Here is a 23272-nt window from a genome sequence, read left to right on the forward strand (position 1 = left end):
GGAAGGAGGGAAAGAGGGAAAGAGGGAAAGAGGGAAAGAGGGAAAGAGGGAAAGAGGGAAAGAGGGAAAGAGGGAAAGAGGGAAAGAGGGAAAGAGGGAAAGAGGGAAAGAGGGAAAGAGGGAAAGAGGGAAAGAGGGAAGGAGGGAAAGAGGGAAGGAGGGAAAGAGGGAAAGAGGGAAGGAGGGAAGGAGGGAAAGAGGGAAAGAGGGAAAGAGGGAAAGAGGGAAAGAGGGAAAGAGGGAAAGAGGGAAAGAGGGAAGGAGGGAAAGAGGGAAAGAGGGAAGGAGGGAAAGAGGGAAAGAGGGAAAGAGGGAAAGAGGGAAGGAGGGAAGGAGGGAAAGAGGGAAAGAGGGAAAGAGGGAAAGAGGGAAGGAGGGAAAGAGGGAAAGAGGGAAAGAGGGAAAGAGGGAAAGAGGGAAGGAGGGAAGGAGGGAAAGAGGGAAAGAGGGAAAGAGGGAAAGAGGGAAAGAGGGAAAGAGGGAAAGAGGGAAAGAGGGAAAGAGGGAAAGAGGGAAAGAGGGAAAGAGGGAAGGAGGGAAAGAGGGAAAGAGGGAAGGAGGGAAGGAGGGAAAGAGGGAAGGAGGGAAGGAGGGAAAGAGGGAAAGAGGGAAAGAGGGAAGGAGGGAAGGAGGGAAAGAGGGAAAGAGGGAAAGAGGGAAAGAGGGAAAGAGGGAAAGAGGGAAAGAGGGAAAGAGGGAAAGAGGGAAAGAGGGAAAGAGGGAAAGAGGGAAAGAGGGAAAGAGGGAAGGAGGGAAGGAGGGAAGGAGGGAAAGAGGGAAAGAGGGAAGGAGGGAAGGAGGGAAAGAGGGAAGGAGGGAAAGAGGGAAGGAGGGAAGGAGGGAAAGAGGGAAAGAGGGAAAGAGGGAAAGAGGGAAAGAGGGAAAGAGGGAAGGAGGGAAAGAGGGAAAGAGGGAAGGAGGGAAAGAGGGAAAGAGGGAAGGAGGGAAAGAGGGAAAGAGGGAAAGAGGGAAAGAGGGAAGGAGGGAAAGAGGGAAAGAGGGAAAGAGGGAAAGAGGGAAAGAGGGAAGGAGGGAAGGAGGGAAGGAGGGAAAGAGGGAAAGAGGGAAAGAGGGAAAGAGGGAAATAGGGAAGGAGGGAAGGAGGGAAAGAGGGAAAGAGGGAAAGAGGGAAAGAGTGAAAGAGGGAAAGAGGGAAGGAGGGAAGGAGGGAAGGAGGGAAGGAGGGAAGGAGGGAAAGAGGGAAAGAGGGAAAGAGGGAAAGAGGGAAAGAGGGAAAGAGGGAAAGAGGGAAAGAGGGAAAGAGGGAAAGAGGGAAAGAGGGAAGGAGGGAAAGAGGGAAAGAGGGAAGGAGGGAAGGAGGGAAGGAGGGAAGGAGGGAAAGAGGGAAGGAGGGAAGGAGGGAAAGAGGGAAGGAGGGAAAGAGGGAAAGAGGGAAAGAGGGAAGGAGGGAAAGAGGGAAAGAGGGAAAGAGGGAAGGAGGGAAAGAGGGAAAGAGGGAAAGAGGGAAGGAGGGAAAGAGGGAAAGAGGGAAAGAGGGAAAGAGGGAAAGAGGGAAAGAGGGAAGGAGGGAAAGAGGGAAGGAGGGAAAGAGGGAAAGAGGGAAGGAGGGAAAGAGGGAAAGAGGGAAAGAGGGAAAGAGGGAAGGAGGGAAAGAGGGAAAGAGGGAAAGAGGGAAAGAGGGAAGGAGGGAAGGAGGGAAAGAGGGAAAGAGGGAAAGAGGGAAAGAGGGAAAGAGGGAAGGAGGGAAGGAGGGAAGGAGGGAAGGAGGGAAAGAGGGAAGGAGGGAAGGAGGGAAAGAGGGAAAGAGGGAAAGAGGGAAAGAGGGAAAGAGGGAAAGAGGGAAAGAGGGAAAGAGGGAAAGAGGGAAAGAGGGAAAGAGGGAAAGAGGGAAAGAGGGAAAGAGGGAAAGAGGGAAAGAGGGAAAGAGGGAAAGAGGGAAAGAGGGAAAGAGGGAAAGAGGGAAAGAGGGAAAGAGGGAAGGAGGGAAGGAGGGAAGGAGGGAAGGAGGGAACCGGCCCTCGGGAGCCTCAAATGCCGGCGATGCAGCCGGACCTTTCACGCGCCAAGGTGCTCCACGCATCCCCGCATTCTATGGATTGCTTGGTTGGTTTCGGCAGTCCCTCGTTGTCGTGATACCCGAACACAATACCACAACATAACCGTCCTAGGTTCAAGCCCCGTATGGTGCTAGTAGCTCAGGACTGGCTATCCCGCTATGGGCAAATCAATTAGTAACGTCTACTCGCACGACTTAACAACATGCTCGTCTTCGGTTCAATCCTCGTATGGGCTGACTATCCGGCTGCCGGCATGATCGCGCCGTCGCTCCGGAACAATGTGCGCTGCTGCACACAACCCACGCTTTCATCTTTTCATCTCACCTCTTCGACTATCACCCTTCCCGCTCCTCCTTCCCTTCTTGTTTGCCCACCATTTCCATACTCCCTTCCCTTTTCTTTCCTTTTTGATTCATGTTGCTGTTCGATAAGGCTAGCATAGTTTAGTATACAAGGTACGGACAGGGCGGATTAACCAGTACGCAGTGGCGGATAAAGGGTATTGGGGGGGGGGGGGGGGGGGCTCTAGGCGATAAGACGAGTTGAGGCCCCCTGTAAATGGTGTTCAAGGGGGGGGGGGGTGGTTTTCGGCACTGCTTGCTGTAGGGATATTTAACAGTAAACTTGAAAAAAAATGCTGGGAGGGGGGGGGAAGGGAGTTGTGCAAATGATTCGCCAGCCTCGGGGCCCCAACGTCCATCCTTCCGGAGGCCATTGTCGCTAGTACTCTGTCCATAGGCATACTATAGACTAGCGAACTACGGAGCCCCTAAACCGGCGGGGCCCCAGGCGACCGCCTAGTCCGCCTACCGTTAGATTCGCCACTACCAGTACGCAAATAAGACCCCACAGCTCCCTGCCATCTTCCTAATCTCTTTGTTGTACAGGTGATCTTGCATCCCTTACGAGCCGAGGCTTAGCGCAGCAATTCAAGCCACATCCTCCCGTACAAATTTTCTTCTTCTTTGATGTAACGACCAATACTGTGGACCGGGCTGTAACGGCTTCTTCTTTACCTTACTAAAATCACGTTATCGGATAGTCAGTTCTTTATACCTGAGGAATATTCCAGATGAGAATCGAACTCATCTGGCCTCGTACGAAACGGTTTAATCACAGCATGCGTTCAATGAACCTGTGTGCATGTCGAATAGAGCAGCAGAATGACGTTTAAAATACATTCTGCCGTTTGTTTTAAAGGGTATACCATATGTGGCATTTAATTGTTGCTCGTCCGTATAAAATGTTCCAAATCTACACACAACATCATACATGTGCTTTAGGTTTTTTTTTAATTCAGGACCAAAGGCCGGGCTGTGTTGCTAAATTGTGTTGTTGTGCTGGTCACAAAACGTTGTCCGTACAGTGTGGCACATAAAGTTGCACGAATTTGCGCAGCGTTGGGTGTGCCACAGCCATTGCTTCTAACAATTTACCTTTAATTAACTAACGGATCAGGAGGATGATGATCGTTCCCAGCCGATGCCACACATGGGAATAACAAGGAGAAAGAAAACTCCCTCACGTGCGAGAAAGAGCAGCAACAACCACAGCTTTGCGCCTATAACATGGTGAGAATGGGACGGGACACCATCGTCTGTGAGCAAGAGCGAAACAGAAGTCAGAACCATAATCTTGCCATCCATAATCAGCCACCATAATTTGTGTGTGTGTGTGTTCGCCCCATACAAATGGAATAATTTTTTATTTTCGCTTGGTCGTAAATCGCGGCGAAAGTGAGCTTTTCCGGGTTGGGTGTTAATGTGATATTTTTCAACACATTTCATACAAAAACATGGAAAAAAACAAGCAAGGAATGGGTTCAACGTACGTTTATATCTTATGTCCTAAAAAGACGTATTAAAGTACAATGTAATATCACTAAATCGTTGTGAGTGACTAGAACACATGTACATTTTGCATCACAAACGAGAAGACCAGTACAGTAAGAAACAAAGCCAAGCCACTACTGCTCCTCTACGCCTTCGTTTCCTGTATCATCGGTATCGTCACGTGGCCGAGCTCCGGTGTGCGTGCCTTGCGCTTCAGCCGAATGTAGCAGATTTCGAAGAACCACGGTATCACGCACAGTGCCATCACGAGCGTTAGTACGTGGAACGACACGTTGTAGCTTCCGGTGACGTCACGGATGTAGCCCACTATCGGGCCGATCGCAAACGTAATGTTTCCCTGCAGAAACATAAACAAACCGTAGCCGGAAGGAAACCTGCTCGTGCGGGAAACGGGAGAGGAAGGAAAAGAGACCGGAAAGAAACCAGCAACGATAAAGTGTGAACTTGCAGCAAATCGAACCTTCCCGACCCGGCTGCTTACCTTTCTTGGGGCAGATACTCGGAAAACACCAGCGGAAGCGGCACGTGGATCCAGGTCCGTAGAAAGCCCATAATGGCCGTTACGATGGCCATGCCGTAGAAATCGAACACGCACAAAAATGCTGCAAAATCGATTCGGAAAGAGCGATTGCGATTAGCGTTGGTGTTGGCTGAATTGGAAGATGCTCAGGTTGCACCATAGCCTACGGGGGGTAAGGCCAGGCCAATTTCCCGGACATGTTTGCCTCCAGGATGGATTACGGTGGATTTTGTGATGCAGCACCCTCCCCGGATGGTGGATGGATTTTAAATAATTACCGAAACGTGCCACAATGGTAAAGAGCGCCCCGGCCAGATAGACGTAGCGGGCCTTAATGTTCAGACATGTGCTCGAAATGGCCAGGAAGATGCGCGATATTAGATCCGCTCCGGCACCGATGGCGATGATTAGCGAAACGTCCGTCTGCAGGAGGAGAATAAGAGCGGCAAGAGTAAGATGACCCAATAGAAAAGCAACCCAGAAACAGGACATAGATTAGGGACGAGATGCAAAACACACTCTCTCTCACACACACACACACACAAAAACACCCAAATGAATGTCCGATCAGCGGCCAATACTCGGAATACTGGAAGGACAACAGTGATGGTAGAGGTGCGAATGAACGAATGAACGCCATTAGTATTCACGGCCATGCGTCAACCACCGGCTGCGGTTCGGGTAGGAAATTTAAATTGCATTCTGCCACGCCACGGAACACGCCAGCGAAGGGGCAGCGTGCGCTTGCAATATGCCGACGTGACCTACCTTGCTAAATGCCAGCATGAAGAGGTACATCGGCTGCAAGGTGAAGAAGGCCAGATCGGAGTAGAGAGCGAACGAGATGCCGAGTACGATGTTGACGTAAATTGGATCCTTCAGCAGCGTCAGGTCAAGGAAGTCGACCAGAATTTGCCACTTGGTCGCCGGCTTGGTGTCACGTTCCGTGCTGTCACTAACGACCACCGGGCCGGACCAGTTGCCCAGCCCGGGTATTGATGACGCCCGCCGGGAGCCGCGCAGTTTGGCGTTCCGCTGGCTCAGGCCCTGGCCGGCCGGCAGCTCCTGGAAGTCGTCCTCCGTCTTGGGCGGCTTTTCGTCCGACGCCGCCACCGCCACGGGTGCGCTGGTGGGAACGGGATCGTACTCCAGGGGCACCCGCCGCATATGCCACTGGACCGGGTGCATCACGAGCATCGCCAGCAGGGTGTGGCTGTTGATTGCCGCCAGTACCGCCATGCAGCCCCGGAAGCCGAACGCGTCCATCGAGCGCTGGATGAAGATGGGATAGAACATCGTGCCGAGCCCGATGAGCGTCTGGGCGACGCTCATCATCACCACCCGCTTCTCCACGAAGTACGCGTTGAACGTCGTGTACGACACCGGAATCATTAGCCCGAACCCGGCGCCTATCGAAAGACAACAAACAACAAACCGGAACTGGTATAATTGAACCCTGGCGGGCTATAGTACCGCTCCACCGCTGCCCACCTACCTTGAAAGACGGCGAACGAAATCAGCAGCTCGTTGGTGCTGCGCACAAAGATCGTCATCATGCTGCCAATGATGTAGGACACCGCACCGATCAGCCCGACCGTCCGGCAGGACGTTTTCTTCATCAGCGTGTTCGTGAACAGGCCGGCGAAGCTGAGCGCACTGAAGAAGCAGCTCGTGATGAGCGCAATCGCGCTCGTTTCCTCGCCCAGGTCCGTCAGGAAGTCGCCAAACATCAGCCCAAACGAGGGCAGCGAACCGAGCGTCACCACGAACATCATGGCCATGCCGACACCGACCAGCAGGCCCCAGCCACCCTCGGGCGGTACCCGCCGGTACCGCCCAGTATGCACTTCACCAGCGGCCATCGTTTCCGGGTTTCCGTTCCACCGTTTGCTTGCTATACGTCACCAACTCACCGTAACGGATGACACTATGCGTCTCGGACACGAGTGCACCATAGCGCTCGCTTTTTAACAACTCACCGACGGGACGCGGGGCGATGACGATCGGTGCAATCAGCCGCACACTGGCGTCTCGCGATTGTCGTCAACCTCCAGATGATCCTAAAAATAACACAGGTGTTGCCGGATGCCTTGCAGCTTGGTGGACACGCGGGCAAACAGTAGCGTTTGTCGGGTGGATTAGCCACCTTAGGCGTAGTTGCGGGACGGCATGTACGACCTTCCCGGGCCGTGGGGGAGTCTATTTTCAACAACACAACTATTTTCCCTTGCACTAGCGAAGAACTCAAACGCGGTAGCAAGCGGAGTGAAGAATAGAAAGTTGCTGCAGTTGATGATAAGATGATAAGAAGGCTTTCGATTTGTTGTCAAAGATATGCATTGCGACAAAGGTGCGATATGTTCGTCGATTGTTGGGACGGCTGAATGCACAGGCTGGTTGCTACGCAATGAAGATAACAGACATTGAGCTAATTTGACTAAAATGTTGGAGTTAAAAGGCATCCAATCAGCTTTTTATCGAGTGTTAATCCTTTTATTCGTCATTACGTCATTACTGCATACACTCAAACAGCGCCGCCATCTGACGGCAATACGATGTAACTAGTCTTCCTAGTCTTTATTTCTGCAGTATTGTATAACTACTCCCGCTGGATGGTTATGCTTTAGAAGTAGATAAAATCATACTCAAACAACCCAGGCTGAACAACTCGTGGCCTTTGGTTGGCACTACGAAACCGTGGCCTAGCGATGGGACGCTGCCTGATTGTCGGTTTGGTACGGGCCATGTTACGGAACCGGCGCTGCTTCGTTGGTCGCCGGCGACGAGTCGTCCGTGTGCGGCGCAACTGCCGGAACTGCTTACGGCTCGGTGTCACTACCTTCGAACGGAAGCCTTTCTTCGTTGTAGCAGAACTGCTGCGAACGCGAGACGCCGTCCCGATTGGACGCCGCTGTACTGCCGCCCGGAACCGCTTCGTACCGCTCGCGGTGGTGATGCTTCTAGTGGCCGTTGCCAGTTTTCCGCGACGTGTAGTCAACGTTCTTTTCTTGGTGGAGCTTGTCGACTTCTTGGTAGCTTTCGGTTTCGTGGTCGTTCGCTTTGTAGACACTGTTGTAGTGCTTTCCGTGTTTGGTACGCCCATGAGTGGTGGGCTACGCATTCTAGGCTGTATGCCGTTGGCCACACTCGGCAAGACTGCGTAGGGTCGATTTATGCTTGTGTTTGTTGAATTTCCCTCTTCAGTTCGAGCACTACTCGCAGGAGATCGATTGGACAGTGGTATTACGGGGAAGTTGTGGTTGACTGGACTGTATGCAAAAAGCTGTGCTCCTTGCATTAACGAAAAATTGACGGGAGCGATGTGATCCGTAATGGGAGGAATGCGTGGGTTGGATGCTGAAACGCAAGGTAAACAGAGCAGTTCAAACAGTTACTGCAGCACATCATTATGCTTACCAGTGCTGTTTTTTGCTGCAGCTATCAGCTGCTCATAATAGTCATCGGTGGGAGGAGAGGGCTTTGGATAGTCAAGCTCATTGAATGAGTAATAGTCAGCGGGGATAGAAGGGTCTGGGCCCGGTTTGATACGCAATCTGGGTGTGTCATTAAACGCACTAAACTCGGGAAAAGTAGTAGTAGTAGTAGTAGTGTTTACATGCCCAAAGCTATTCGTAGATGAGCTGGAATTTAGCTCCTGCGTGACGTTTAAGTCAATTCCCAGATCGATTGAATTATGGTACGGTACCGGTATTTCGTAAAGAGACATGCTACTGTTTGTCTCCGTTTCATGACCAACTGATTCATTTCCAACGTTCATAGGCTCCGTAACGTTGAACGGTTCAGATTGGGCCTACAAATAGTGAAATAGTGAAAGAAACGTTCAATAATATCCAGCAGATGTTAACATTTCAGCACCAACACTAACGGTTATGAATGACAGCAGCCATCCAAGCACTATTGCACAAAAACATACGTATTTACACGAACGCATCACTTCACCATCTAACCTCGTTACAATTCAATGGACATGTTTAATATCGTACAGTGTTGGGATTTACCCGATCCATACGGCTAATGAGTCTTTAACAAGGGAAAAATTAAATAATTGACCTAAATTGGACCATTTTGTTTCGTCTGTCAACCACTTGTTTGGTTCAAATGTGTTTTTCAGCACACTTTTCGTTTAAAAACGAGTAAAATATAACATGGGCTGGATCGAAACATTTACTCGGAACAAAACGTGCCTCCTGTGGGATGGCTTTAATGACAAAAATAAAGAAACTTGATTTTATAAATAAGCTTTTCTATCCAAAATGCTCTTAAAATGTACAACACACATTTTTCTGTGGTTATAGAGATGCTGTTGACTCCCTTGGTTTTCAGCAGTAATCCAAATACTTTTTTTTTATAAGTATTTTTGAAAGTATGATGTTTTTTAGTTGAAACGATTTTTCACTAGGCGGATTGTAAAGTTTTTAGAATAATCTATAATTAAAATTTTCTTGTCTCTCAACAGATGGTAATATTTAATTCTTATGGTTAAACATTTCAGCAGATTTAATGTTTAATTTCACCATATAATTTTAGTGATTTGACCATTCAATCATTAAAATCATCAATGTATTGCATAACTGAAGCAAAACAAGATTTGAAATGAGTAACTTTCTAACAAATCGAAAAGCAAATCGGAGAATCTGATTGGATCAATTTGACACCTCTGAGCAAAAAGGCCTTTTCATCGAAAGCGCCGAATGTATGCAATGCGCATTGCACAAGTCTTGTGCAAACGAATCGTAAAACGATTTTCGCGAATGCAACGAAGCCACCAGCAAACATTGCTTTATTACGATGCATTCGGGAAGTTTTGGCAATAATGAATGCGCCTGTGCATTAATCCCACACTTCACCGTTAATATCTTACCAATGCAAATAAAAGCAACAGATTAATCGGTTCATGTCAAGCCAAAAGCCTGTGCCGGGCAACAAGAGCGGCACTGCAATATCGCTTCTCCGTATCGCCTGTTTCGCATTTTCGCGATCAATTTTCACGGTTGGTGGTGGTATTTTTATTGCATTTGGTGTAAAAGCAGCGCTCCAAGATTGTGTTTGAGTTTTATTCCATTCTGTAGTCTTGCGCTGCAAGCGCTCGGAAGCGAGGAGAAAAACGATGTAGTGTAGTGTAGTGTACACAGCAGGGGCAAGTCGAAAAGTATCCCACCGTTCATTCCCATCCACGAGCGCATAATTATTTGTCGGAAGAAGTACGCGTTGCATGCTCTTGCCACAATCGAATGCTGTATTTACAGGAACAAATTGGTACCAGGTACCATAAAAATTCCGTTTGGCATACCCAGCACCGGGGGTAACTGCTCGACCGCACAGGCTCTTTAACAGACCAAGCCCATCCGAGCGACACGGGGAAACCAGCGCTTCCACAGTCGTCCCAGCCCAGGGAGCTCATTATCAGGCGTAATCCGACTTTAATTTACTCTGAGCTCATTCATGATGACCTAGGAAAAAGGATGACCGCGGTAGCCCGACCGACCACGCCGTATCACCCGGCCACGGGCACTCGATGCACGCGGTCGTACGCGGCAAACACTTGGTGCCCGGGCCGTAGCGGAAGCGGAGCGTGGGCACGCGGCGCAGTGTTTATGACAAATAAAGTTACAGTTTTCGCGAGCAGCGCCGGGTCGATGCGCACCGGTTCGAGATTGGCAAAGCGGCTTGCGGGGGTTGTTTACATACAGGAAAGCGGGTGCAAACGAATAAAATGAAATAAAAAATACGACCAAAAGGAAGCTATCGCAAGTCTCGCACGAGACGACCGAACAAAATGAGCAAATAAAGCTGGACCGCGAAGCTGCACCACCAATCCGACTGCTTTTTGCATGCCGCAGCGATGCAACGATTGCTGCACGCTGTTTGTGGTGCTTCCTTTCGCGGGGGAGCTGAAGGAGTCAGCAAGGACGGAGGACGAACGAAGGGATGGTTTATAAATTTTGTTCGGTACGCGTGGGATTAATTTAAATAAACCGAAAATTGGCCAGCTAAATGATGGTGCTGCTGGTGCCTGCTGGTGCCTGCAGTGTGCAGCGATTTACCATAGCAAACAGCGATCGGATCTTGGTCGAGAAGTTGTAAAAGAAATTATATTAAAACATTCAAAACTAGTGTTCCAGTTTATTAATAATACATATTTAACATTATTTAAACACTCAATAATAAAGCATAATTTACCTCGCGCTGTACAGACCAACAAGTGAATGCGCAATTCTTCCTCCTTATGCCAGCTTATGTTTTGATAACCCATAAAACAAAATGTGTTTCTTTTGCCCCCATCGTTTAGCCCCGTATCATATTAAGCTGTCAAAACTTATCAGCAAACGCTACAATATTGCGTTGAAAGAGTTCCTCCATGGAGAATGGGTGTTTTTTTTTCTTCTTCCTCCACTCCTTAGGGCCGAAACCCAATCCAGACAAATGGCTTGATCAGCCAGGAGTGTCCCTGCCGTGTGCGATGGCTTCATGATCATTAAAGCACCAGTTGCAGCAAGGGATTGGAATTGGAGAAACCAAACGCTGCTTGCGGGGTGGGACACAAAAATATAGCATTGATGAAATTATTTGACACTGCCAACCGAACACGCCACGATGTAGCTGGTGTTGGAGGTGGTTTGGGTGACTACAAGAAGAAAATATGATATCTCACACACAGATACACACACAAAATAAGCCCGAACGGATCCAACGTGTGAATGCCACATAAAGAATCACTGGGCAGGAAGGGAAACCAAAACAGCAACAACAACAAAAAAAAACACCACGACACGAGTAACAAATGATTCCAGTGGGCAGAATAAATTAACCAGAAGCGATGTAATCGATAGGCCGGAAGGATGGAAGCGGTTCGTAGTCCGGTTTTTTTGGTTGGTAGCCCGCGGAAAAGGTAAACACGCGGATTCGGTTTTCCTCCACCTCGAGCTCTCTCACGGACGGTACGAGCCCATCGGCTGGTTGCACCACTGATTGCCGTGGTACGGGTACGGCAGGACCGGCATGCTGGGATAGGGCACCGGCCACTGGCCCACCATCGGCGGCTGCTGCAGCGGTGCGACGGGAACGTATCGAACGTACGGTTCCATCACGTGAGGCTTCGGATCGGTCCCGGCAGGGTTGTAGCTCACCGGTGGCATCGTCACCGTGATCCAGGTCGGTTCGACCACGTGCGCTCGGGGCTGCTGGAGCGGTGGTGTCTGCGTGCCGGATGGAACCGTGTCGTATCCCGGCGTGGTAGCTGCCTCGGTGTAGTAGTCCTGCAGGTGCTGAACGGGAATGGGGACACGAAAAAAATGGATGACAAATGCACCGGTACGCTGGTTGATGCGCATTCGCGCATTGGTGCTGCCTTACCACGGTTGGGGCGGCGAGTGTCGCGATGGGTAGTAGCACACCGACAAGCAGCACTTGCAGACGGGACATTTTCTAAGATTCAACTTCTCCCGGGCAGCGATCGATTAGAACTGACTGGCAAATTATGTCGACCGTGTGCATGGGTTGCATATAAATATATATGCAATTGGTGTCGGCGGAGTCCGTGCGAGAGCGTAGATCGATCGCGGTCGAGGTTGGCGAGCTTATCGCGAGCAGTGCGAAACTAGAACGATGCGCACGTGATGGACAAAGTTGCGGCTGATAGCACAATCGGGTGTGATTGACTGGAATGCGGCAATAGTTTTGACGGACCTGTTGTGCCAGACGGAATACATGCACTCAGTAGGGCAGACGGCAGCATGTTTTGATCGGTGTTGTGATGACTTATGATTGTGACTTTAAGATGTCTTGCGTAATGTGGTTGCATGGGAAAGCGCCTAAAGTTAGGCAATTTGCAATACACAACATTCTTTTTAAACCCATTTTTGGAGTGCTTTAGTCGACATTTAGCATCGTTTACATTTTTGCTTTTTTTTAGCTTTACGGTTCTTCAATTGGGCAAAGTTTTGCTCGCGAAACATCATAACAATTGCAATTTTGATTTCACAGGAAATAAAAAAAAAAGCAACACACATAAACGCACAGTGCCGAGTGGCCTCGGTGGACCGTCAGCTCAAAATCCTATTTTGTCTAATCCTGTTTGGATTGTAAATCACTCGCAGCGCACCGAGACCGAACCTACTCCCACCGCTCATTACTCAATCATTCCCGGCCCAAGGCCGCCGAGACTCCAAATCGAATGTGTTTGTGCGCAAAACATATTAAACTGTGTGGCTCACGTCCCCCCTGGAGACTGCCGATATGGCTGCCAAATGTGTATACATAAATGTACACGTTTGTGCGAGTTTGTCAGCCTCAAACGTTATTTCGTGACAGCGGGTACAAACAGCGGGTTCGTCTCTATTCGTCTCAGGCGGCATGCTCACGTACGGAAACGGTACGACATAAAATCATGTTTTCATGCATCGGAAGTCGCTTCGGGAGTTCCGGGCCCAGGCCACGAAGTTCTCGTTTGTTGCCAGAGTTTACGAGCCTTCCGTTTCCCGCGGTTCCTGTAGACTACTTTATTTTTTTTCCTCTCCGGCCGATGGCAGCCCTAGTGCTATCTTCGCCGAGCGCCACGAGTGCCGAAAAGGGGTAGGAGGAGTCTTCTTGAGACGTTTCGAGCGCCGCCGCCGAAAAGTTAAGTGCAGAGGAAATACAATATTCAAGAAAAAGACCATACAAATGTTTTCCAATCTTCCACCTTCCCGTGGGGGTGCCGGACGAATGTGAAATGAGTGTGTGATCATGTCCTGGGAAGCCTGGAATATCACCCTATGCCAGACGGTGCTGGAGCTTTGCTTTCCGGATAACTTATACCCACAAATTTGGAAACCGCTTTGCAAAACCATACACGGGTATGATATTTGCATATTTGGTCTTACCAGACTCGGGTGACTTCTTTTGGCTGTTCTAGCAGGGACGATGAGAATTGGTTGATCTCACGGGGATTTATAAAAATGCATCACGATTGCAGTGCTTTCACTACTTTTTTAGCAGTTGCTAGAGTATTATAAAAAAATCAAATGAAATAGCGATACACTGCTATCGACACCCCTTTGCTGCTAGCGCCATCTGTGAATAATAAGCCTAAAAGGCCTATTATGCACTGCGGTTTTTTAAGAGAACGCTTTCATTACAGTACTAACACCATGTTCAATTTGACCAATAATGCCACATTATCAATAAATACCGCTTGACAACATTTGATTACGAACATATAGCTGTTCAATTATAATCTGGCGATGAAAAGCCTGCCTGCGGTTGACTGGTTCACTGTTCATTTTATTGCAAATCAGACAAGCTTAAGCCGGTGTACAGAAACCCACATGAAAGGCAAAAAAAAAACTAGAATTATTACATATGTAAATGACACGCAAGCAATCACCGGCGGGTACTCGCCCAATACGCTCTATTGCCCACCATCGGCATTCGATTGAATTTTACAATCCACAACCTTCCGCACCGTTTATCGCCTCTCCAGCCTCTTCACTCTTTGAGCTTGTTTCGTACCAAACTACCGAAACAAGAATTCAATCACAAACTGCGTTCTGCGATCGAACTCATGTTCGTGCAGCGCCTGGAAAGAGGCAGAATTAAACCAACGAGAAAATAAAAATAAATGACGCTAACCATAAACAGATTTACGGCTCACCCGCCAGGCCGCCGACGACGTAACCCTCTCGCCCATGACGCCTTGTGCAAGCCTTCGACGGACGCTGGCTACAGTCGGAACCGAAGATTCCTCAAACCGATTGGCACGTCGTCGCCGGAAACAACGCCGCTACACGTGAAGGAATCGTTAACAACCCAAACCCCCAATCCAAGCAGTTCGCAGTGGTCGTCCGGCCGGCCGAGCAACAGACCTCGGACAGTACAATTAAAAAAGCGTAAGGCAAGGCCCAGCCATACGGTTCGATTGGACGAAAGTTTTGGGAAGTTTGGGAAGAGTTTATCTCGTTTTTTTGTGGTCCTGGAGGTCCCTTAGGCCAATTCCTGCCGAGAGTGCGCGGGCTGGGAAGGTATCGCATCGCGCGAATTACGCGCGAATCATGGAAAAGTTTGCCGTTTTGTTGCTTTGTTTTTAAAGGAAGAAAGGAATGTTTCTCTGATTGCGCAACAAGTTCCCCGCGGGCGTGGGGGCTGTTTGCTTTTATTGCTTTTATTGCTTGCAGATTTTTTATTTACTCGCCCATAATACCTCCTCAACGGGCACTTTCATTATGCGCGAGCGGAATTTATAAATTGTTGACTGAAAGCAAATATTTCTCCCCATCACACACCCGAAGCACCCCGTGGCACACCGTTGGCCGAAAAGCATCATAAAACATAACGACTGTGAAATTGGTCGATAATTAACGACTCGATCGTGCCCGGCCCTCGGTACGCGGGAGGAGTTCGACGAACGTGGGTCCACGTTTGGGGGAGCGTTTCGTACGCAGCGTGAAAAGAAGTCATTTAAAACCGACACTGCCGCAGGATCTGGCGATCCGCAGTGGTGGTGGCGTCTTGGTGACACACTCGGGACAAATTGGGAGAGGTGCTTACCCGGTTCGCCCTGCTGAGTGATTAAAACCGAACAAGCAAGGAGGGAGCGCACTAGCGTTGGTATGGTTGCACTTTTGCAGCCTGCCAGCCCAAAATTAGCTGACCGCAGCGCAGCGGGACTGCAACAAAATGAGCTTTGCTCCATGGGGCTCCTGAGAGTCGACTGAGAGTGAGGTTGCGTACGAAGGCTCGAGATCGGAACATTGTGGTTGAGAGGTTCTTTCTTTCCATCCGCACTGCCAACCGAACAAACAGGAAGCGATACTTTGGTGTTGGCTCGAAACCGTCCAGTCATTGGTGTCCTTCCGATCGGGGCTTCGAGAATAAAGTTCACAGACTCCCAGCTTCTCAGCGTTCCGATTCTCCCGTCGACCGTTCATTACGGCCAATTAGTGAAACACATGTCAGCGATAAATTTCACGCCATTTTTACAGTCTACACAATTGCAGCACCAGTTCGCGGGTACACCGGTCAAGAGCTCCAGTGTCCAGGAAACTGAACGATCTCCAGCGTGCCGGGTGGATACATTCGAAATGTCCAATCCGTGATGAGATCTTCGATCGGTCACACGCACACACCCGCACGCACCCGCTGAGTGACAAGGCTGTCCTTGTTTTTTTAATCACGCCACTCAAACCGAATAATTAGCCGCCGGTTCGATGCTCGTGGAAATTAGGACGACGCTATAAAACACGAACAACAAGCAGTGCGCTGAGAAGCGTCAGCGATCGTGCAGTGGTGATCAGTTTCTGCTGGAGCAAACTTATACGGCCCCGGTTTGTCGTCGCCTGGGGTGAAGGTCACCTCCATAAATCATGCCCTGCTCGGGGGACGTTTCGTGACGAATTTCTAGACGGACGAGTGCCTGTCCGGAATCGATACGTTACCGGTCGGCTTTACCGCCCTAGCTCGACCATCTTCGTGGGAGCGAGGGAGTGTATATGCTGCGTTCGTAATGGCAGTAAACAAACGACCGGGAAAACAATAGGGTCCATGTCGATCGATTCCTGCTCGTCGTCGTTTTATTGCTGCTGCTCGCGTGGAGCATGGGTTTTCGGAGCCAATTTGGTTTTATGATGCACCGCACTATAAATAACAAAAAATCAACCATTGATAGCACACAGCGGAGGACAGCGGAGGACATCTTTCGGTGTGTGTGTGTGTGTGTGTGTCGCAGCAACGTCGCGAAGATGTCGTTAAAGATGATTAATTGCACTGTGCGATGGGGGACATGGCTGATCGCAGATGCGGCTCGCTGGACGATCGAGGACAACATCGGGATCTTGCCCTTTTGCGTGTGCCGTATGCAGGCCTATACAATTGGTACGCACTCAAAATAAGTTAAACTTTGACTAACGCTGCTGATGAACAGCAAAACTGCCTACAAACAAACAATAAAGCACGGTGCACCGGGGTGGAAGCAATTTCACGTTTTCACTCCACTCCGCTGCACGCGTGTTACACAACGGGCAGAATTGTTTCACGATCACCTTTAACCTGCTCCATCTCTCCCGCCCGATCGACGGCGCGCATGAATGAACGCAGTCTGGTTTGAGGTTAAATGCGAAATTTGCATCCATTTTCATTATCTCTGCCTGTCTGACTGCCTACCTGGTGGCTGTGGTGTGTGTGTGTCCTGGTGTAAGGAAGGAAGGAGGGCTGAAATAACCTCCGCGGGCTACCGGGCTGTTGGTGTAGCGGGGTAATGAAATGTGTGTAATTAAATTTAATAATCCATTCCCGTCCGACCACAAACCGATCGTCATATTTGTACGTTTGTTTTCGATTGGCTGCATCCTCCCGCCATGTGCACCGGAGTTTGCAACGCACTTTAATGCTTCCGAACCCGGGGTTGTTGTTTGGAGCTAGGAGCGGCAGCCTGTGCGAAACACTCAATGCGAACACTAGTGTTGATGAAAGTTGTGCAGACCTCCCTCGCACCGGTTGGCACCGGCCGCGGAAGCCTCAAAACATTGGTCAACTTTTCTAGCACTATCATCGTGCGGTTAGGCGTCCCCGGGTTTGAGGTCGATTTAAACCCGACCCCAGCAATGGACCCGCGCGACCGCCCGGTGGATTGTGGCCCGCGAATTAACACACTCAGATGCACACCAAAACACACACACACACACACACGCACACCTCAAAACCCGAAATTAATAGTCGGTACCGCGCTCCGGGCATCATTTGTAGCTCCTGTCGGTGCATCCACTTGAAGATGGATAGCACCGCGAGTGGCTACTACTGTTGAGCGTCAGCGGCCGAACCGCGAACCGTAATGAATGGTTTCGCCGTTGGAGAGATATCCAATCGGGCACAGACATGAGGAATTCTTTTAGTTTCGCTGGGCTTTTGTTTGGCACCGGGCAGTTGCTATCGAGTGGCCGGTAGGTGTATGCAGTCCACTAGTGGGTTAGGTACATATTTACATATTCCTCTTTGTATGGGAGGAATGTGGTGCGTAGTTAATGTGAAGCTTAATTAATGAGTCCACATCGGTTGGGATGCTAGTGATTGAATTAGCCGAGAGGGTTCTGTAATGCATTGCTGCTGCTGTTGATGATAATTAAACTCCAACAGGAATAGGGAACAATGGTACTAGAGAACTTATTAAACATTTCTATCGGTTGAATAGCCTTACCCGACCGACCGGTTCTATAGATTCAATTGATGTGATGCATTCCTGAACAAGGATTTCGTAAAGGATTCCGATGACTCCGGAACAAAGGTGTTGTCAACAATAGGATCTACTCGTGTTTGAACTTCTACCTCCTCCTTCAACAATAATTTCAATATCCCTTTTTTTAATAATCACAAACAAAGACAGTCAGTTTCTACAGGCATCTTACCGCAAGTACGCTTCATAAATTTAAACTTCCTAAACCAAACATTGTCCCAGTGACAAGCATAAGGCGGGCCAGAGTTTTTAAGCCTACGAATAGGGAGCTTGTGTCCTATTACTGTGACTAAAGAGCGGAACTGAGCATGGGAAGAAACAATGGTACAAACTTCCAAACATGTCGTACGGATATTTATTACCATCAACAGGAATTTAACCGTAGCCAGAAATAAACTTTCAGAGAGTTCTTCAAAGCAAATGTTTGTATTTGTATGCACTGTTTCTCCTCCAACAAAAGCAGATGGTTTGCACTTTATTTGTTTGTAGTAGGTTAATGAGAAGCTAGCTAAAACGTTAGGTGTTGCCCACATTTGGCGCATGGAAAACCAAACCCAAACGATTGGCTATTGACATTCCTATGTTCTTTCTTCTTGAAAAAGTTTTCCATCTAATTCCATGAAATTAACTTGCACAAAACAGAAAAAAGGTCTCGCCCCGCGAAGAAACGTCCCACCAACAAGGCAGCAAGAAATTGGTTCGTGATTTGTGGTGGTAATTAATCTTTGTTCCGAAGAAGGTCTCCTGCACACTTGGGATTTTGAACGAGATTTCCTACCATCCAGACTAGGGGCTTTATGTTGGAGTTGCTGACGGGACTCGTTGCTGTGGCGTCTCGTTTCACTTCTTGCTCACTCTGGCCGTGGCCGTTCCCCTTCCCAGAACGTCCCGACTGCTTATCCGGAGCAAATGCTTATCCGGGTGTTGAAACGATGATATTTTATGGTAATTTTTCTGTCCGCTCACCGATGACAGGGAAGGCGTGAAGCTGGCTCAAATTACAAAACTCTGCTATTCGCGTTAGGCAGGCCCGTGGCCCGTCGCCTGCCAAACTGGCGGCTGACCCGTGATCGAGCGGAAGGAACATTGCGGTGGTGGTGACTTCGACGACCGCGCAAACGACGCACAGCACACATGTGAGCCACGCTTTGCTTCCGTCCGGGGCGTTCGGGGTGTTGGTGCCTGTTTGGGCCTTGTTTGCTGCATCTGAGAAAGAAAGAACCCGACACCATACGATCCTAATGATGACATGTTGGAATTTTTGGAACTCGGCCGCATTGCCCCAGCAAACACGACTGCCTTCTCCAGGAAGATGCAGATGTCTCACAAGTTCGGCGCGGGTAGCACTTGTGTGAGTGAGCTGCTTGAGTTTTGAGAGTAGTTTCTGATTTCCATTTCCAAACGCACTACTGCTGCTACTATTCGGAAATGATTTATCACGGTTTGAAGGACCGCACCGCTACAATATCAAACACAGTGACATTGTCGGCTTCTTAAATTGATATGTCATCGTTTGTGTAGCGCGGGCTATCAAACCACTGAAACACATTTATCGTGCAATCCTTTTGCGGAAACAAGGAAAACAAACAAACACAACATTCACAACATAAGGATGGTTAATGTTTTTTTTCTTCGACTTGGCTGCTACCATGCACCGCTGCCCGGCGTGAATGATGGCCGCGATTAAGCAAAATACCGTTCAAAAACAGTGGACACGGTGGGGGACCTAATGACTTTTTGTCACCGTGTCATTGCGCCGAAAATGGCCAGAGCGCATTAAATTATGAATATTTAACGTAGGAAATGAAAACGGCGGACATACATACACACACACCGCGACGGACGGTACGACAACTTCATTCGATAGCGAGGCTGATGTATCGCTGGCTCTATCATGTCGTTCCATTAACATGGCCAGGCCTATCGAGAGTGACTGTGGATGCCGAGGGCAGGTGCCCACGGCACGGCCAATGCCCACCCACACCCGCCACAAGCACGGTACGGTGTGTGGGACGGTACGATAAATTGTCGACAACATCTTTAAAATAAGCTGATCAAAGCGAACGATTGCCTCTGCCGGATCGGATCACACGAGAACATGCGAACAATCCTTTAGCGCGGTGGAAGTACAAGTTCCACCGCCCGCATGTTGACGCCACGGCAAACGTTGTGCTGCGGCGGCTCACAGGCCAATTTCAGCCGCGCTGCCGCGCGCCTTATCGTTATTCGGTGTCGGGTGCCATTCGGACGGGTTGTGCCACGGGAAAATTAGCGGAAGATCAAAGGAACGGTTCCTCGTGGAACCGTTTGTTGTCGTCATCGTCGTCGTTGCCGTCTGGTGAGATTCACCTGCCCGCTGCTCCACTGCCCGCTGCCCGAAGGGTAGTTTTTCTGTGTGTATGTCCTTTCTGCGGGCGGCAGATGAAACGATGGCCAATAGAGGAGCGCATAGAGAGCTGTGGCAAAGGAAGCAGAGGAACAAAATAAAGGCAAGCAAAAAGAGCAAAAAGTACGCCAGGATCATTGAGCAACACGGCAGGGGAAATGGGGCTTGCTGGGATCACTTTCGAAGCGACCCCTCACTTCAACCACCATAATTCGATTCGAAGCGTGTGTACGTCGATCATGTACAACTGTGAGCGAAAGCGCACACGTGAAGTTTGCAGGATATCAGTTTCCCAGGGCCGTATGTGTGGCGCAAAACTTTACCATCAAGCGATGATGCGACAAATGCGGAGGTTTGTTTCTTTTCTTCTCTTTTTTGGGTTGGAAATTTCCGTTTGAATCCTTTTCGAGAAGCAGCTCTGGATGAGATGCTGTGGCTGGAAATGGGAAGTCGTATTTTTGGATTGTTGATTTTTCCAGGAAATTGATGAAACTATTCACGTGGAAGAAAGATTATCCCATTGTGTAGCGTTGGTGGAAGCTATGTGGTATAAACATCGAAGCAGGGTGTATATTTGTCCAGAATTTTGTTAAAAATATCAAACGTTCATAACTCTAAGAAGTATTTTAAACATCCTTTCCCAGCCTGGACTATTTTCTACTGCCCATTTTAAACTTCCGCTGAACAAATCAGACCTGAAGGAAAAATTGTGTTTAAAAGCAGAAGCGAAAGAGAGAGAGAGAGAGAGAGAGACAGGACGAAAGCATCCACTCTGGATGCTTCGAGCAGCGTGGCAAGGATGTGCTCAGCCGGCCGGCTTCCGGTTTCGATTATCTTCTTAGCGGCGGTACGTGATTCGGTGCAGCTTCGAGCATCGGAAATGCGCCTTCAAAGAGCAGCAGCAGCAGCAGCAATAGTTTCGAGACGACACAAGAAACTGTCACGGTGTTGTTTGCTGATTGGCAAAAGGTGCCGATCTTTCAAGTGAAATAAAATAGAGAAGGTACAGTACCACGTACACGAAAGAAAAAAATAGAGAGCAGATATTCACGAGCAGCAAACTATATGCCTTGATGCAATGGATGGAACCCTCGGGGTAGGTGGCGCAAAAGCACAAGAAAGCAACGAAAAAAAAAGTTCTTCAGCTTGATGTTGCTTTTGCTCGACGATTTTCGAATTTTGTGTGAAGTGCTCCGTTCCGATGGGAATAAAATGTTCGTACAAAGGAGATAGTTTTTATGTGTTTTTCCCCCCTCTCTGTCTCCACCACGCTTCTAAGCGCACAGGTGCTGTTCATTTCGGTAAATCAGAAGCACACTTTTCTGGGGGGATTAGGGAGAAAATTGTTTCTTTCATCCCGGGTGCTTTTTTCATCTTCTTTTTGGTTGTTTGCACCGGCAAACAAAGACTTTGATTGGTGAATTTAATGAAAAGTGTGTCCACACGGGCATTTGATTGTTTTCCTTCTACCAGCTGGTGAAACATTTAGTCCGCACAATGGTGAAATGTTCACTTAAAAAACGCTAGGAGCGTAAAGCACTTAGACAGCCAATTGGCGTTTTGGGAGGTGAAACAGATATTATTGTTTGTTTGCTTTTGCCTAGGTAATTAGTAAACCAATAGTAAAATAAATGTGTCTTTCTCAGATACCAGCAGGAAACTTATTAGAAATTTACACTCATTGAGCCGCCTGATTCTATCTTGAAGATAATCACTATCACAATTAAGGCTGCATATGTATGCACAATAATTGATAAACTATGTAGGTCTTGAAAGACTTGAATAGTTATTGTTACCGCCGTGTCACATTTATGATTTATTGCCTGCTAAATTATCTCCTCTTTGCCAATATTTATAGCGATAGCTTGTGAAATATGTGTGAACTTTAAAACTTGTCTGCTGAAAGAGAATCCACCAAAATCGAAGATAAATAAAGCATTTTCTGATGTGGTTTGATTTACGGCGCGGTTGGTGAGATCAGCAAGAGAAAATCCTTTAACAGGAAAAAAACACCTTCACTTTTTGTTGGTTGGAGGTGTTTGGCGAGCAAGATTTACTGCGATCGATAGCAAGCGATTAGATATCGCTAAAAGGATTTTATAGACAGTTTCTCGTGTTGCCTTGTTGCCTTTGCTTTTGTGCGTGCGTTCGTTCGCTTCTTACAGTTAAACATATTGTCTCATGTGGGTTCCAGTTGGAAAATAAACCGTATTAAGAAGCAACCATCCACCTACCTGCTATCGTTACAAACTTTTACCATTTGCACGTGATTGTACGCTATTGGGTACGAGCCGCACAAAGCCCTCGGTCGAAAGAAAGTCATTTTGAAGTTGGATTACTTTTCTATTATGGCCAGAGCCGACCCGCGCCCGAGCATAGTGGGATAGTTTTGGCCAAATCGTTCGTTACGTTATTATCGCGCAGTTCGTATTTGCAGCGAAAGTTTTTGTGTCGCCAGCCAGAACGCCACAGTGCACACGGTACAGAAGCACACACACACACACACACACACACACACTGAGCTATCTTTTCCACAGCAAAGCTAAGACAAAATTCTTTTCTTCATCTGTTGTACTCAAGTGTGCAAGCGAAGCAAAAAAAGGGAGGGCTTTTTTCCCTGGCTTAAACCGGCACATAATAAAAGTGAAAAGTTCCCGCGCACACAGGTAAGGTAAGGAGCAAAAAATAAGTATAAAAAGAACAGCACGAAAAAGGAAGAGTAAACTATCATAAAAAGAAATAAAAACGAAGTGTAAACACAGGCTTAAAACATGAAAAACTGACATCAAAAGGGAAAGGAATGAGGCGGCCCAAGTGGCAGGTGTGAAAGGGTGCGGTTGATAACATAACGTTACATCAACGTAACGGCCGACGGTGGCTTTTTTCCTTGTGTGTGTCTGTGTAAAGTTTTCAACAACAGTGATTTGTACTGTAACGAACTGATTTCTTGTGTCGCTCGTTGGGAATGGTTTTTCGTTTCTCAAGAAAGAAAGAGGAAAACGTTGCCAAAATCGAACCAAAACCCGACAGTGTGGCATGAGTTATGATAATTGGCGTACAAACCGGGGGTGTCTCTACCTTTTGCTTGAATTTTCTTACTTTTTATTGTAATAAATCTTTTAATATTAAAATTATTCAGCTGTTACCGATGGGCTAAAAGATTGAAGAAAGTCTAGTGTCTTAAAAATGGCAGAAAACACAATGCAAAAAACAAAAATCCCCAAAGAGAACCCACACATCTTACCTCGTCAAAAGTGAAGGTGAGTGAGTGAC

The 23272-nt window shown here is 48.3% G+C and overlaps 3 protein-coding genes across 3 annotated transcripts; all 3 read right to left on the reverse strand.

Moving 5' to 3' along the window:
- Positions 1-3835: 3835 nt before the first annotated feature.
- Positions 3836-6569, reverse strand: LOC120952025 (monocarboxylate transporter 7). Its single transcript, XM_040371090.2, has 5 exons — positions 5887-6569; positions 5160-5800; positions 4670-4814; positions 4353-4473; positions 3836-4245 (listed from the first exon to the last, which is right to left on the reverse strand). The coding sequence occupies exons 1-5, from the start codon at positions 6251-6253 to the stop codon at positions 3996-3998; spliced, it is 1524 nt and encodes a 507-aa protein (XP_040227024.2). The 5' UTR covers positions 6254-6569; the 3' UTR covers positions 3836-3995.
- A 298-nt stretch (positions 6570-6867) lies between these two features.
- On the reverse strand, positions 6868-8349 carry LOC120952027 (uncharacterized). The gene is made up of 3 exons (XM_040371091.2): positions 8278-8349; positions 7809-8202; positions 6868-7748 (listed from the first exon to the last, which is right to left on the reverse strand). Exons 1-3 carry the CDS (start codon positions 8341-8343, stop codon positions 7015-7017), a joined length of 1194 nt encoding a protein of 397 aa, XP_040227025.2. The 5' UTR covers positions 8344-8349; the 3' UTR covers positions 6868-7014.
- Positions 8350-10523: 2174 nt separating this feature from the next.
- LOC120953031 (uncharacterized) lies at positions 10524-11905 on the reverse strand. Its single transcript, XM_040372688.2, has 2 exons — positions 11766-11905; positions 10524-11677 (listed from the first exon to the last, which is right to left on the reverse strand). The coding sequence occupies exons 1-2, from the start codon at positions 11832-11834 to the stop codon at positions 11342-11344; spliced, it is 405 nt and encodes a 134-aa protein (XP_040228622.2). The 5' UTR covers positions 11835-11905; the 3' UTR covers positions 10524-11341.
- Positions 11906-23272: the final 11367 nt, after the last annotated feature.

The sequence above is a fragment of the Anopheles coluzzii genome, chromosome 2, assembly GCF_943734685.1.
Source record: "Anopheles coluzzii chromosome 2, AcolN3, whole genome shotgun sequence".
Taxonomy (NCBI): domain Eukaryota; kingdom Metazoa; phylum Arthropoda; class Insecta; order Diptera; family Culicidae; genus Anopheles; species Anopheles coluzzii.